Source organism: Leptinotarsa decemlineata, unplaced genomic scaffold (genome assembly GCF_025532065.1).
Source record: "Leptinotarsa decemlineata unplaced genomic scaffold, Ldec_3_MD MMD2_tig00000505_RagTag_RagTag, whole genome shotgun sequence".
Classification (NCBI taxonomy): Eukaryota; Metazoa; Arthropoda; class Insecta; order Coleoptera; family Chrysomelidae; genus Leptinotarsa; species Leptinotarsa decemlineata.
In genome coordinates this window covers 8622284-8637055 of record NW_027412549.1, presented here as the reverse complement: position 1 = coordinate 8637055, position 14772 = coordinate 8622284, and the positions used below count along the sequence as shown (strand labels likewise).

Below are 14772 nucleotides of genomic sequence, written 5' to 3'. Positions count from 1 at the left end.
AACTCTTGCATAATAAAGATACCTAGTCTAATCCAATCTTCAGTTCAAGCCTTGACCACGGGGTAACTTTTGCAAATCTATAGGTATAGCTTCCGAAAAATTGCTTTTGGAATTCTCATTTGCACCGGTTTCGTAACTGTTGGTCTATTGATGTATAACGTTAGTTTTTTGGTAAATGTTAAATGATTCTGAAGTTGTTTTTGAGCGAAGTTATTCGCAAAATATGCCGTGAGTATTTCCCATTCATTTCCCTATTTTGAAAAGTAATAAGTCAGTGGTCTGTAGGAGATAATTTCAGAAATGAAAATTACCTAAATCTCATGTTGAAATCAGCGTCAACTCATCAAACCTGCAACTTTTTCAAAATCCTTATGTTTCACAGATGATATGATATCGCTCAAAAAGATTAGCCTCATGCATATCTGAACAACTCCAAAATTTGTGCACCAATTAGGTTCCCACAGCTCTCCAAATGCCGCCTATAAATTTGTTGAAATATCGCTAACCGTGTCAGTTTCGAAAGAATTAACTTTACGAAAATGCTTCGAAAATATTCTTTGGTAGCTGTATTGCTCGCCATCGTGAGTTCAAGTCTTGGTAGTGATTTCTATGAATGTCCAGATGACTCGAAGGCGTAAGTTTCATACTTTTATTTGAATCCTAATGTACTACATTTATATGGAAATGGATTTATTTCAAGCGAAGAGCATACCGGTTTCAGTTACTGATTTATTGATTGCATGGAATTTATGGCAAATAATTATTTTTTTCGAGAAACATTTTTTGTCTGTGATTCAACATTCCTTAGAAACTTCTTGACATGAATAGTGAAACTTGAATATAGCGGCTGTAATAATCTCACAAGAAATCATTTTCTGAATTTAAATTACATTTTCCGTTTCTAATAATACCGATCAATACCAATTTCATTATAATTTGAAATACGTTTCACAAATAAGTTTTTGGTTTTGTTGAAAGTTTTTATCAATTAATTTTAGGTTTCAGTAGGATGCTTTTCCAATTTATCGACTGACATAAAATTTCAATTTTCATGATCTCACCTTCTCATTCAATGATTCATATCATCCTAATGAGATGGATCATTGAAAAAGTTGAATGTTGTGCACATTTTTTTGCTGATCTGTATTCATGGCGTAACTTCTGAACGGTTATTCAGAACTGATTGAAAAATATTTATATAGTTTGACAAATATACTGTTAACTTTTATATTATTTCCATAATCAAATCTCTCGAAAAATGAAAGATTGAAAATAAACGAAGAATTCCAATCTTTCAGATATTTCTGCTCGATGCCTTTTGGTTAGGAGTATTTTGGGAAATAATAGGATTCATTTTCTGAAAACTGGCAAATATGGATTTTCAAATATGAATAGAAATGAAAAAATATTCATTCATTCATAATTGATAACTAAGGATATGTACCAATACATTTTCATATCTATAAAAGTTTCATTGAGGATTCAGCAGAAGTTATTGTCGTTGATTGTTTCTGATTGTATTTCTTCACAGTACAATAAAATGAAAAGATCTCAAAATTGAATCAATTTTTTTTAGGCAAGTACTGGTAGCTCACGTAGACAAAGATGTTCCCTTTTCTATCTTTGGACCTGTAACCCTCACCATCCGAGTTCCTGAAAGTGGATTATTAGATGACCCCATCACTTGTGTCATAGTGAGTACCTTTCATTTGATTTTCCTCAAAGATGTCATTCATATTTTATACTTCGATAACATGATTTCATTCATTCTTCACCACAGCAGTGAATTACCAAATTTCGATTAATTAACATTCGGAAACCAACAGGATATTATGAAATTACAATCCATATTTTCACCGTTGATTTACACTTGAGATGGAATATACATATTTCAAATGTTGTGTTTATTTGTTACCGAAATTCCAATATCTAAAAAATATTCTCGTTCTTACACATCTTGAAATAATATATTATTCCTCAGTGGAATCTTGGTAATAACATGCTGTATAGAATTGAGAAAAAATTATTGAAAATTATCTAAAATAATTATACACACTGCATAAAGTGATCAAAAAAATGTTAATGAAGGAACATACTCATCCTTAAGATTCATTATTTTTAACAGCATACGTATTTGTTTTGAAATTTGAAATTCTCCATCCGCTCACTAGTACTTAATTGACTGGAAAATCCAAGAGTCCGTCAATTGGAAAACATGTTCGAAACATAATCGAAAAAAATATTGAGAGTTGTAGGTATCCTCAAGATTCTTTATTATTCACAGCAAAAGTACTGGTTTTGAGACAAATATTCATGTACAACTCAATCTTGTACTTGTATGTAAGTTTAACATCCATGCAAAATGTTGATTGTCTAAATGTTGATTGTCTCTATAAAACACGTACACACCAAGAAATGTATTCGTAAAAGATGTTGGGACAACGTATATCTAGATACATCGAATTCAATTTAAGTGATGTCGTTCAATGTAACCTACTCTCATCAGAAAGAGTTTGTATAGATCACATGTTGTAAAATTATTCATGAGGCTCAAGGTTTATTCAATTCAGTTTCAGTTATTGATTTCTAATACTCTTCGTTGCATATAGAAATTTGTTGGATATTTCGAAAGCTCCATGGAATAACTTCTTGTTTGCGCATGAAATTTCTTTTGAACTGAATGTTCAATATGAATGATACAAAATTAACAGATATTCGCAGGCAGATGGTCACCTCGACACCTTATAAAAAGTGATAAATACAAAGACTCTTCAATTTTTATTGTGATCGTGACGTTTTGAAGCACTTGAAATTTCCCTTGAATTTGAATTTTTGAATACATATATCTAATAGTTTTATAACAGATTATTATTATGTTCTTCAATACCATGATGACAACTCAGACAATGATAGTTCTATGTTAAAATTACATAAATTTTTGTTGGCTTGATTCAATGTTTCGATGATCGTTTGAATCATCCTGCAGTCTTTTCTGTTTGTAATTACTGACGACCTACTTTGAAAATCTTTGAAATATTGACTCATGAAACACGACTGAAAATATATTGAAATTAAAAAACAAATTATTTTTTCAGGCAAATGACTTAGACACTAGTGGAGGTGGAGGTACCGTAGTACAAACTGGAGGAGGACTCAACGCCAAGTTTGTTCAACTGAAAATAACTTCTAAGATATTGCAAGGCCTCAAATATAGTGTTAATGTTTATACAGCTGAGAAAGGAAATTCTACTATCGATGCTTCAGAAGTGTAATCGATCAATCGATTACTTTGTAAAACTTATCTTGGATTAAAATGATAAAGCTCATACTGCTGCTTTTTATTTATCAGACATAATTAGCCCCATTTCAGATCATTTTACAAATTAGCCAGTAAGTAAATATCAATATGCAGACAAGAATATGACACAAAATTTGCTGCAGAAAATCATGTGATCCACGGAGGAGTAATTGAAAATTTGCAATATATTTGTATGATAAAAACTGATGTATTTTTTGGTGATGAAATGTCTTGTTATCACTATTTCTTTCAATTCAACGTTATTGTCATAGTTCCAAATACTCGAGAATATCATGTAGTGTTGGTGTTTTCTGAAATAGACCCTAACCTTTCATATCAGTCACAATACGAAAGCTGAATGATATCAAAAGTTGGTACGTGATCTCTGATGGAACGGATTCATAAAAACATCAAACTTTCAACTAGTCTACTTTCGATAAAAGATGAATAAGATGAATGAATAATTTGGTACATTTTGATGGGTTGCAATTCCCAAAATGAATACAATAAATAAGTTAAAATTTGCTCTCACTATATTACAATTCAGTATTGTTAAAACTGTCCTATGCCGAACTGTATCAGAACTTATACTGTTGATATATTGGAAATAGATCTGGCGCCATGAAACCATAACTCTTTGGTTCATGCTTGCAAAAAAGGTGGTAGACAAATGAATTCTGCTGTGTTGACCTCATTTATAGGCATAAGCCTATAGCAGGGCCCCTCTCAAAACACACCACCACAAACATTATGTAATTTAACCAAAATTTCGAATGAACATTTTTGACTTGACCTCATTTCCACTTTCAGAGAGTAGTCTTGATTGAGATCAGGAGTGAATCTTTTTGAAGGTGCTCACATTCCGTGAATGATTTGGTACATTTTGATGAGTTGCAATTTCCAAAATGAATACAAAACTACGTTGAAATTTTCTCATTTTCTCATTACCTTGACTGTGTGTCAAAATTGATTTATCAAGAAATTTCACCAATTGTAGATCCTGCGGCAAAGTGGATTCAAGAATATTTCCTGACAACTCCATACCAGAAATGGGAGATAGAAATCGACAATCGTAAAACAATAAATTTTATCTCCATCAATTTAGAATTTGTCAAGCGCTAATACATGGTGATCAGGAGAGGTTCACTAATGGAATTTCCGAACGGTTACTCATGATTGGTCAAGATTGTGTACCGAGGAAAAATACTATTAGCATACTTCAAATACATTTTGATGGCTGGTCACGCCGTACATGAAGAACAATAAAATGGAATTGTATCCTGCCATGACAAAACTTGTTAAATTCATGAAGAAGTTTGCCAACGCAACTAGTCCCTGAATGAAAATATAGATACAATTCAAAAAATTATTTTATATCATTCAAATATGGAAAGCTCATATAAATATCGATAGTTCCATTGCCATTATATAGGATACCAGTGGACCGCCCCGGCTTCGCATGGGTGCAATGCGATCACTGCTGATCATGAATTGCAACCGATAAGTATGACCTGCATTTTGAATCTGTAATATCTTCGAAAAAAATCATTGGAATAACATGCTGTGGAGGACCATATTTATCTATATTGAACGCACAATGTAATAAAGGTACTTAATTGGATAAGGATCGATGCTGTATTGGTCAAAATCGCTTCGTGAATGAGCCATTATTTCCCGAGGATGAAAAATTGTTATTGTAGATATACCATCGCGGACATTTTGTAGATCTCTTTAAGGTGTACAATACTGTAGTGAATTTTTTGATATATCTTGAAGGGTCTAGCCAGCGTTTGAAAAGTAAGCGCAAAAAATGATATCACATTAGATTCATGATATCACATTAGAAACCTTTAAAATAATCAGTATTTTTCCACTGAATTATGCATGTTCTATACATATCAAAGTTTTTCTCGAATAACTCTATCTATTTAAAAAACCCGCATCAAAATCCGTTCCGTATAGTTTCAAACATGTAAGTATACATAGGGGCAGACAGCGGAAAACGACTTGATTTTATACTTTATATTGATAATTAGAACAGAATGTATTACTGAGAATCTGCTGAATTTGAATGTTTGTCTCTAAAAAAACACACGAGAAGGTAATCGGCAGGCAGTATCGTTTTATGATGAACTTTTCACTTCACAATTAGCGCTTTCTCTCTCAATCTACCCTGTTTTACTTTTCAGATAGTGGAAGGTTGAAAACCCTAAAAATACGAGAAAACCGCTCCACGTGTTTCATAATATCAATTGTAGTAGGTGGTTTTGTAGTAGGTTCCGTATGCGTTTCAGAAATTCATCTGATCAATTGCTCTTATTTTTCAAAAAATTGTCTTGAATTTTCAGTTATAGGTACCTAAAACTTTTTGAACATATGAACGTATGTTGTTTAAGATTTGATAACAGAAGTGGTGAGAAATTGGTTAGAATATTTTTCAAGCTGTTCAGGAGATTCATCATTCATTCTTGAAAAAAATGGTATTGGAATAGTATAACAATCTGAAAATCGCCCACAAATACTCATTACCAAAGAGAAAGACAGAAACAAAAGTATCTTTCTTTGAAAATGTATGTTTTCAGGAATATGGTTGAAAAGAGTTCTCGAAATTCCATTTGAATTAACATCAGGTCTCCTATGACAGTTAAATGAGGGAAAGTTCATCAAATAAAGGTATTTAATATTATCGAAAAATAGTTGATGAGGAATGGAAATTATTCTAAAAAGATTTTTTCCAAGATTATCATTCTTACACAATTCAAGTTTCATTATTGATATCCAAAAATTCTCACCAAAGAAAACATGAGCAATTGAAATATATCTACATGAAAATAAAATACCTGATAAAATCATTCAATTGGTAACAGAACAAAATGTGCTTTCCGTTATCTGAAGGCCCTGAAGTCCTTCAGATATCACTATGTGATTTTTTTCAATTGATATCAGTATACTTTCGAAAACAACATGAGGAAACGGGATTTTTTATAGCTAAGAAATGGATTTCGCTTTCAATAAGAGATAGGCAATTTCTAAAGTAATTGAGCGGTACCCATTATTTTCATTTTCATGCTTTGCTCATCATTTTTCAAATGGATTACATTAATAGTAGAAAATATCACATTCAACGCATCTCTGATAGAACCAGAATCACGATCATATTTTCATTATTGATCATTTACTCCTTACGGCACCTTTCTTGTATTTATTCATTAATGATATATGAGTATCATTGCATTCATCTGGTTTAGCGTATTTGAGACAAATTACACAAGCACTGCATCGATGATGCAGTGCTTGTGTAATTTATGGTCTAGTACCACTGATAAGATATACCTATGGAAAGGACATTTTTGGGCGTTATCGCGCAGTTTTTCTCTTAGTCAAACGACAGGGAAAGAAAAAGCGCAACTCATCTATGATACAATTGTTGGTTGATTCATGTACCGAAAATAAATCATAAATGTGCAAATTGACCTCTACATGATTTTTTAATGGAAATGCAAAAGTTACACATTCAAATTTTCGAGACGATCTGAGCGTAGTGTCTGTGTCAAAGTGGCATTTAAAGTTTATTAAAATTCCTGCAGATTATGTTCACTTAAAGAGAAGCTCTTGCTGTTGAACCGATGTTTTGATGGTGAGTCTACATCAAAACATCAAATCTACAGAGAGGCTATCGAAATTAAAAAACGACCTAATAATATGAACAAGTGGGATGATACGCAAACATTACCATCAACATAGAGATCCGTTCTATCGCTTCCCACAAACAATCAGACCCCTCAGTCGACAAATCAAAAATCAAACTCTGCTTTACTTTGCCAAGATTTCGCTTCTAATGGGAAATGGGAAGCTTCTCCAGGGCCTATAATTTAATGAGTTGTAAATATTTTCGCCATTGAATAACATTATAAATCATACTTACAGTAAAAATGAGCGAAAAACAATACATTGTTTAAATAAGTTCAACGGAGAGTTAGCATAGAGAGACCAACATTCAACTCTCCTACTCGTGCCACAATGATCTAAAATGTTACCAGATTTTTTTCCGTCAATTCCCGAATGTCGGGAAAAATCCTGAGATGTTTCGAAATGTTGTGAAATGCTGTAGAAAACTCTCGAATATTCTGGACCATTCTTAAACTTCCTAGAGTGCGAAACTTCTAGCCCAAATTTCTTCAAATGCACGCTCTTCAGGCAAAAATGAGAACCCTCTTCATGTACATGTTGACGTGATACTGACAGGGAATAATAAAGGCATACCTATTTGTTCTTTCAGCCGTCCGGAACGGTTTATAGTTTTCAGTGACTCTACAGTAACTTTCCATTACTGAAATGTTAACTATTCTGAAAATATTAGCCTTTAGAAAACTCTTGCATAATAAAGATACCTAGTCTAATCTAATCTTCAGTTCAGGACTTGATCACAGGGTAACTTTTGCAAACCTATAGGTATAGCTTCTGAAAAATTGCTTTTGGAATTCTCATTCGCACCGGTTTCGTAACTGTTGGTCTATTGATGTATCCCGTTAGCTTATTGGTAAATATTAAATGATTCTAAAGTTGTTTTTGAGCGAAGTGATTCGCAAAATATACCGTGAGTATTTCCCATTCATTTCCCTATTTTGAAAAGTAATAAGTGAGTTGTCTGTAGAAGAAGATATTTTCAGAAATGAAAATTATCAAAATCTAATGTTCAAATCAGCGTCCTCATCAAACCTGCAACACTCTCAGAATCCTTATGATTTACAGATGAAATGATATCGCTCAAAAAGATTAGCGTTATGCATATCTGAACAACTTCAAAATATGTGCACCAATTAGGTTCCCACAGCTCTCCAAATGCCGCCTATAAATTTGTTGGAAATATTGCTAACCGTGTCAGTTTCGAAAGAATTCACTTAACGAAAATGCTTCGAAAATATTCTTTGGTAGCTGTATTGCTCGCCATCTTGAGTTCAAGTCTTGGTAGTGATTTCTATGAATGTCCAGATGACTCGAAGGCGTAAGTTTCATGCTTTTATTTGAATCCTAATGTACTACATTTATATGGAAATAGGATTATTTCAAGTTGAGAGCACACAGTTTTCAGTTACTGATTAATTGATTGCATGGAATTTATTCCAACTCATTATTTTTTTCGTGAAACATTTTTTGTCTGTGATACATTACTTAGGAACTTCCTGACATGAATAATGAAACTTGAATATGTGGGCTCTAATAATCTCACAATGAATCATTCTTACTTTTCTGAATTTGAATAACCTTTTCCGTTTCTTATATTAACGATCAATACTAATCTCATGATAATTTAAAATACGTTTCACAAATGAGTTTTCAGTTTTGTTGGAAGTTTTTATCAATCAAGTTTAGGTTTGAATAGGATGCTTCCCTAACGTGACATGAAATTTTGAATTTTATGATATTGAAAATAAGATCATTTTTACCTAATGATAATTCTAAAAGAATTTCGATGACAACTTCCAACCATATCCTGATGAGATGAATCTTTGAAAAAGTTTTTGTGCATATTTTTTTGCTGATTAATGGCCAAACATCTGAACTGTTATTCAGAACTGATTAAAAAAAATATCTATATAGTTTGAAAAATATACTGTTCATCTTTATATTATTTCCATGATAAAATCTCATGAAAAATGAATAATTGAAAATAAACGAAGAAGTCCAATCGGTCAGACATTCTGCTCGATGCCTTTCGGTTAGGCGTATTTTGGGAAATGAAAGCATCCATTTTCTGAAAATTGGCAAATATAGATTTCCAAATATGAATAGAAATGAAAAAATATTCATGATAATTGATAACTGAGGATATGTACCGATACATTTTCATAAATATAAAAGTTACACTGAGGATTCAGCAGAAGTTATTGTCGTTGATTGTATTTCTTCACAGTACAATAAAATGAAAAGTTCTCAAAATTGAATCAACTCTATTTCAGGGAAGTACTAGTAGCTCACGTAGACAAAGATGTTCCCTTTTCTATCTTTGGACCTGTAACCCTCACCATCCGAGTTCCTGAAAGTGGATTATTAGATGACCCCATCACTTGTGTCATAGTGAGTACCTTTCATTTGACTTTCCTCAAAGATGTCATTCACATTTCATACTGCTATAACATGATTTCATTTATTCTCTACCACAGTAGTGAATTACCAAATTTCGATTAATTAACATTCGGAAACCAACAGGATATTATAGAATTACAATCCATATCATTACCGATGATTCCCACTGGAGATGGAATATACATATTTTAAACGTTGTGTCTATTTGTTACAAGGATCATAGTCATCCTTAGGAATCATTATTTTCAACAGCATATGTACTTGTTTTGAAATGTGAAATTCTCCAACCGCTCAGTAGTACTTGATTGACTGGAAAATCCAAGAGTCCATCAATTGGAAAACATTATGTTCGAAACATAATCGAAAAAAAATACTGGTTTAGAGAAAATATTCATGTACAACTCAATCTTGTACTTGTATATAAGTGGAACATCCATGCAAAAAGTTGATTATCTCTATAAAACACACACCAACAAATGTTTATCTAGAGACATAGAATTCAATTCATGTGATGTTGTTCAATGTAACCTAATCTCATCAGAAAGAGTTTCTATAGATAGCATGTTGTAAAATTATTCATGAGGCTCAAGGTTTACTTAATTCAGTTTCAGTAATTGATTTCTAATACTCTTCGTTGCATATAGAAATTTGTTGGATATTTCGAAAGCTCCATGGAATAACTTCTTGTTTGCGCTTAAAATTCTTTTGAACTGAATGTTCAATATGCATGATTCAAAATTAACAGATATTATTGTTATTTTGATTTACGCATAAAATAATATTACAAAATAATTCTCGAAGGCAGATGGTCACCTCGACAAACGAAACAGTATTTATAAGAAGTTATAAATACAAGGACTCTTCAATTTTTCATTGTGATCGTGACGTTTTGAACCACATCAAATTTCCTTTGAATTTTTGAATACATATATCTAATTGTTCCATAACATATTAATATTATGTTCATCAATACCATGATGATAACTCAGACAATGATAGTTTTATGTCAAAATTAGTCTCGATTCAATGTTTTGATGATCGATTGAATCATCCTGCAGTCTTTTCTGTTTATGATTACTGATGACCTACTTTGAAAATCATCGAAATTTCGACTCATGAAACATTACAGAAAATATATTGAAATTAAAAAAAAATGTATTTTTTCAGGCAAATGACTTAAACACTAGTGGAGGTGGAGGTACCGTAGTACAAACTGGAGGAGGACTCAACGCCAAGTTTGTTCAACTGAAAATAACTTCTCAGATATTGCAAGGCCTCAAATATCGTGTTGATGTTTATACAGCTAAGAAAGGAAATTCTACTGAAGTGTAATCGATCAATCCATTACTTTGTAGAAATCAATGATTCATTATAGAAAAAACTAATCTTGGATTAAAATGATATAGCTCATACTGTTGCTTTTCATTTGATCAGACATTATTAGCCCCATTTCAAATCATTTAACAAATTAGCCAGTAAGTAAATATCAATACGCGAACAAGAATATGACACAAAATTTGGTGGAGAAAATCATGTGATCCACGGAGGAGGAATTGAAAATTTGCATTATATTTGTATGGTAGAATCCAATGTATTTTTCAGTGTTGAAATGTCTTGTTATCACAATTTCTTTCAATTCAACATTACGGTCATAGTTCCAAATACTTGAGAATATCATGATCAAGGTAATGTTGGTGTTTTCTAAAATAGACCCTAACTTTTCATATCAGTCACAATACGAAAGCTGAATGATATTAAAAGTTGGTAGATCTCTGATAGAACGGATTCATAAAAAACATTCAACTTTCAACTAGTCTACTTTCGATATCAGATAGAAAATGTATGAAAATCCTTTCGGTGAATGTGTAGATTTTTCGAAATATATTTTTGGAAATGAAGACGGCATCAATGTTATCGATATAAAAGCTCTCAAAAAAATGCTCTCATAACTTGTTTGACAGTCGGAAGTAATTCTTGTAACCATAATGAAACTATGAAATTTCTATTCATCTGTTTGAAAGTGAGCTCAGTTATCTTCCTATAAATATGGGTATGTTTTCCATAGCCAAAATGACATTCCATGAATAATTTGGTATATATTGATGGGTTGTAGTTCCAAAAATGAAAACAATAAATAGGTTAAAATTTGCTCTCGCTATATTACAATTCAGTATTGTTAAAACTGTCCTATGCCAAACTGTATCAGAACTTATACTGTTGATATATTGAAAATATATTTGGCGACGTGAAACCATAACTCTTCGGTTTATGCTTCCAAAAAAGGTGATAGACAAATGTATTCTGCTGTGTTGACCTCATTTATAGGCATAAGCCTATAGCAGGGCCCCTCTCAAAACACACCACCACAAACATTATGTATTTTAACCAAAATTTTGAGTGAACATTTTTGACTTGACCTCATTTCCACTTTCAGAGAGTAGTCTTGATTGAGATCAGGGGTGAATCTTTTTGAAGGTGCTCACATTCCGTGCATGATAATTTGGTATACTTTGATGAGTTGCAATTTCCGAAATGGATACAAAACTACGTTGAAATTTTCTCATTTTCTCATTACCTTGATTGTGGGTGAAAATTGATTTATTAGAAATTTCACCAATTGTAGATCCTGCGGCAAAGTGGATTCAAGAAAATTTCATGAAACTCCATACCAGAAATGGGAGATGGAAATTGACAATCGTGAAACAATAAATTTTATCTCCACAAATTTAGAATTTGTCAAGCGCTAATACATGGTGATCAGGAGAGGTTCGCTAATGGAATTTCCGAACGGTTACTCATAATTGGTCAAGATTATGTACCGAGAAAAAATACGATTAGCATACTTCAAATACATTTTGACTTTGAACGTAAAAAAATTCATTCAAACAATAAAAGTGTTGCCAAAAAATGGAGTTTGTTTGAAATTGCAGTAAATTACCAGTAACAAACAAAAAATATGAAAACAAAATAATTCATGGAGTAAAATAGAGGGATGCACTGTCCTATCCTATATCCTTTTTTCAGAAAGTCATCCATCTTCTCACAGTATGTCTCATCATTCTCGAAGCTTTTGTTCATTTTCCTCTCCATACATGCAACAAGTCCAGCTTCACTAGTTGATAAAAAGATGGTTAAAGAAGAAGGTTGTTTTTTTTCTGATTCATTGGGCCGTTAAGTATCATCAGATACTATTAGAAAACAAATTACACCAGAAGGTCACTATCAATAATTGAGAACCCAGTTTGGTTTATGTAAAGGTCTCTCAGTTTTTCGAAAATTTATAACCGAAATTTTCCAGCCCTCAAGACAGTTCCATATAAGACATACCTTGATAACATTTTCATACCATCTGAATCCAAACCGAGGGGTTAGTTCTACTGAATAAGTTCTGAAAATTTTGGAAAATTATGGCTCAACACTGAAATTGTCAAAATCTGTATCTTGAAGTCGTTCAGATTCCAAACACGTTGAAGAAATAAACCAGAATGAGGCGTTGATGGCAGAACAGGACATTGATGCAAAATGAATCCTTGATAGCAAAACGAGTCATTGATGACAGAAAGAGCCCTTGATGGCGAAACGAGCCCTTGATGGCAAAATGAGCCTCCGATGGCTAAATCAAATGTTGATGATATATCAGTAATTATATATGTGTTTTTTTCTTTCTACATGTGCTCTCGAATACTTGGGCTAGAATGGAAAAATCCCGACTTCTTACCACAATTTTTTCATTGTAGAGACAATGTAAATAAGGATCTATGTATTTCTTCACAAATATATTAATTTTTTGAAGTCAATATGTTTATAGTTTTCTCATAAGCAAAGTGACCTACATCTTCATGATAAGCTTCTCCTATTTGTCTCCTATTAGTTTTTTGGTACTACCCATCTTCGACCATAATGCCTTACACGATGAATATATATATATATATATATATATATATATATATATATATATATATATATATATATATATATATACATATATATATATATATATATATATATATATATATATATATACATATATATATATATATATATATATATATATATATATATATATATATACAGTGTGTCCAAGATAAGGATCCTAAGCATGGGAATCTCAGTACCTGTTGGAGATACAGCTTAGGTTGAATTAGGAAAAAGTTGTGTTCTTTAAAGCTTATTTACATGCCGTTTAGAAACTTGAAGAATGTTCATGGCCTGCTGAGATATTTGGGAAAAACGAGAATTTGACAATATCAATTTTATTTTTTTCTGACTTTATTTGAAAAAATATCAAAAAACGAATAACACTTTTTCATTGGCACTTTCAAGGTACTACACGATGGTATTTTTAGTTTTTATATCCAACGTTTCGTTTTCAAAAAACCATCATCAACTTTATTTTTTTAAATAGCCCGGAAAAAAAGTACACCCTGTATCTGATTACATTTTTTATTAAGAATTTAACGATGTAACACATGCCATTGTTTTCTTTTTAGTTTAAGGATAAATTGCATTTTTTCTATTTTTAAAATGTATTTTTAAGTAGGTTAATAATGATTTTTTTAAAGTAATGAAAACAACAAAGAAATTAACGCATTTTTTATTCAATTCAAAGGAGGTGTTAAAACAGGTTTCCGTTATTTTCCAAACATAAGTATGATCTTCTAACTGTAGAACTTAAAACATCACGTAACATCTCTGGTGTAATACTGTTAAATGCGACAGTTACACATTCTCGTAACTGCTGTTCAGTTTCAAAGGAATGTTGGTAAACCCGGTTTTTAACAAAACCCCATATGAAGAAGTCCAGAGGAGTTAAGTCAGGGGATCGCGCTGGCCAAGACACTTCACTAAAGGTTCCAATCCACCTTCCAGGAAATCGCTGCGAAAGATACTCTCGAACTTGTCTAGAATTATGTGCAGGAGCACGTCTTGTAGAAACCAACAGTTATTGACCTGTGCCAGAAGTAAATTATCTAAACAGTCTTCTACATAGTTTTGCAATAAATGATGGTATCGTTCGGCGGTCAAAGAATTATGGTAAAAAAATTGACCTAGAATTTTAGTTCCTAAAATTGCACACCACATATTAAACCCAAAACGTTCTTGATGTCTTGATAATTTCTTAACACGCGGATTTTGCTGAGCCCAGTAATGCGTATTGCGGCGGTTGAAGATACCATTATTAGTGACCATACTTTCGTCGGACCATATTATTTTTGAAGGGAAATTATAATCTTCTTCACACGCGCGTGTATACCATTCGCAAAAATTTCGGCGCCGTTCGAAATCCCCTGGTTCAAGTCCTTGGCAAATCCTAAATTTATAGGGGTGACATCTATTTTACGCAAAATAAATTGAGCTGTGGATTTGGCTACTCCTACATTATTTTC

The 14772-nt window shown here is 32.2% G+C and overlaps 2 protein-coding genes across 2 annotated transcripts; both read left to right on the top strand.

Moving 5' to 3' along the window:
• Window positions 1-475: 475 nt before the first annotated feature.
• Window positions 476-3326, top strand: LOC111507204 (uncharacterized). Its single transcript, XM_023162490.2, has 3 exons — window positions 476-634; window positions 1577-1694; window positions 3096-3326. The coding sequence occupies exons 1-3, from the start codon at window positions 540-542 to the stop codon at window positions 3270-3272; spliced, it is 390 nt and encodes a 129-aa protein (XP_023018258.1). The 5' UTR covers window positions 476-539; the 3' UTR covers window positions 3273-3326.
• A 4817-nt stretch (window positions 3327-8143) lies between these two features.
• On the top strand, window positions 8144-10797 carry LOC111507205 (uncharacterized). The gene is made up of 3 exons (XM_023162491.2): window positions 8144-8303; window positions 9259-9376; window positions 10553-10797. The coding sequence occupies exons 1-3, from the start codon at window positions 8209-8211 to the stop codon at window positions 10715-10717; spliced, it is 378 nt and encodes a 125-aa protein (XP_023018259.1). The 5' UTR covers window positions 8144-8208; the 3' UTR covers window positions 10718-10797.
• The last annotated feature ends 3975 nt before the right edge of the window (window positions 10798-14772 follow it).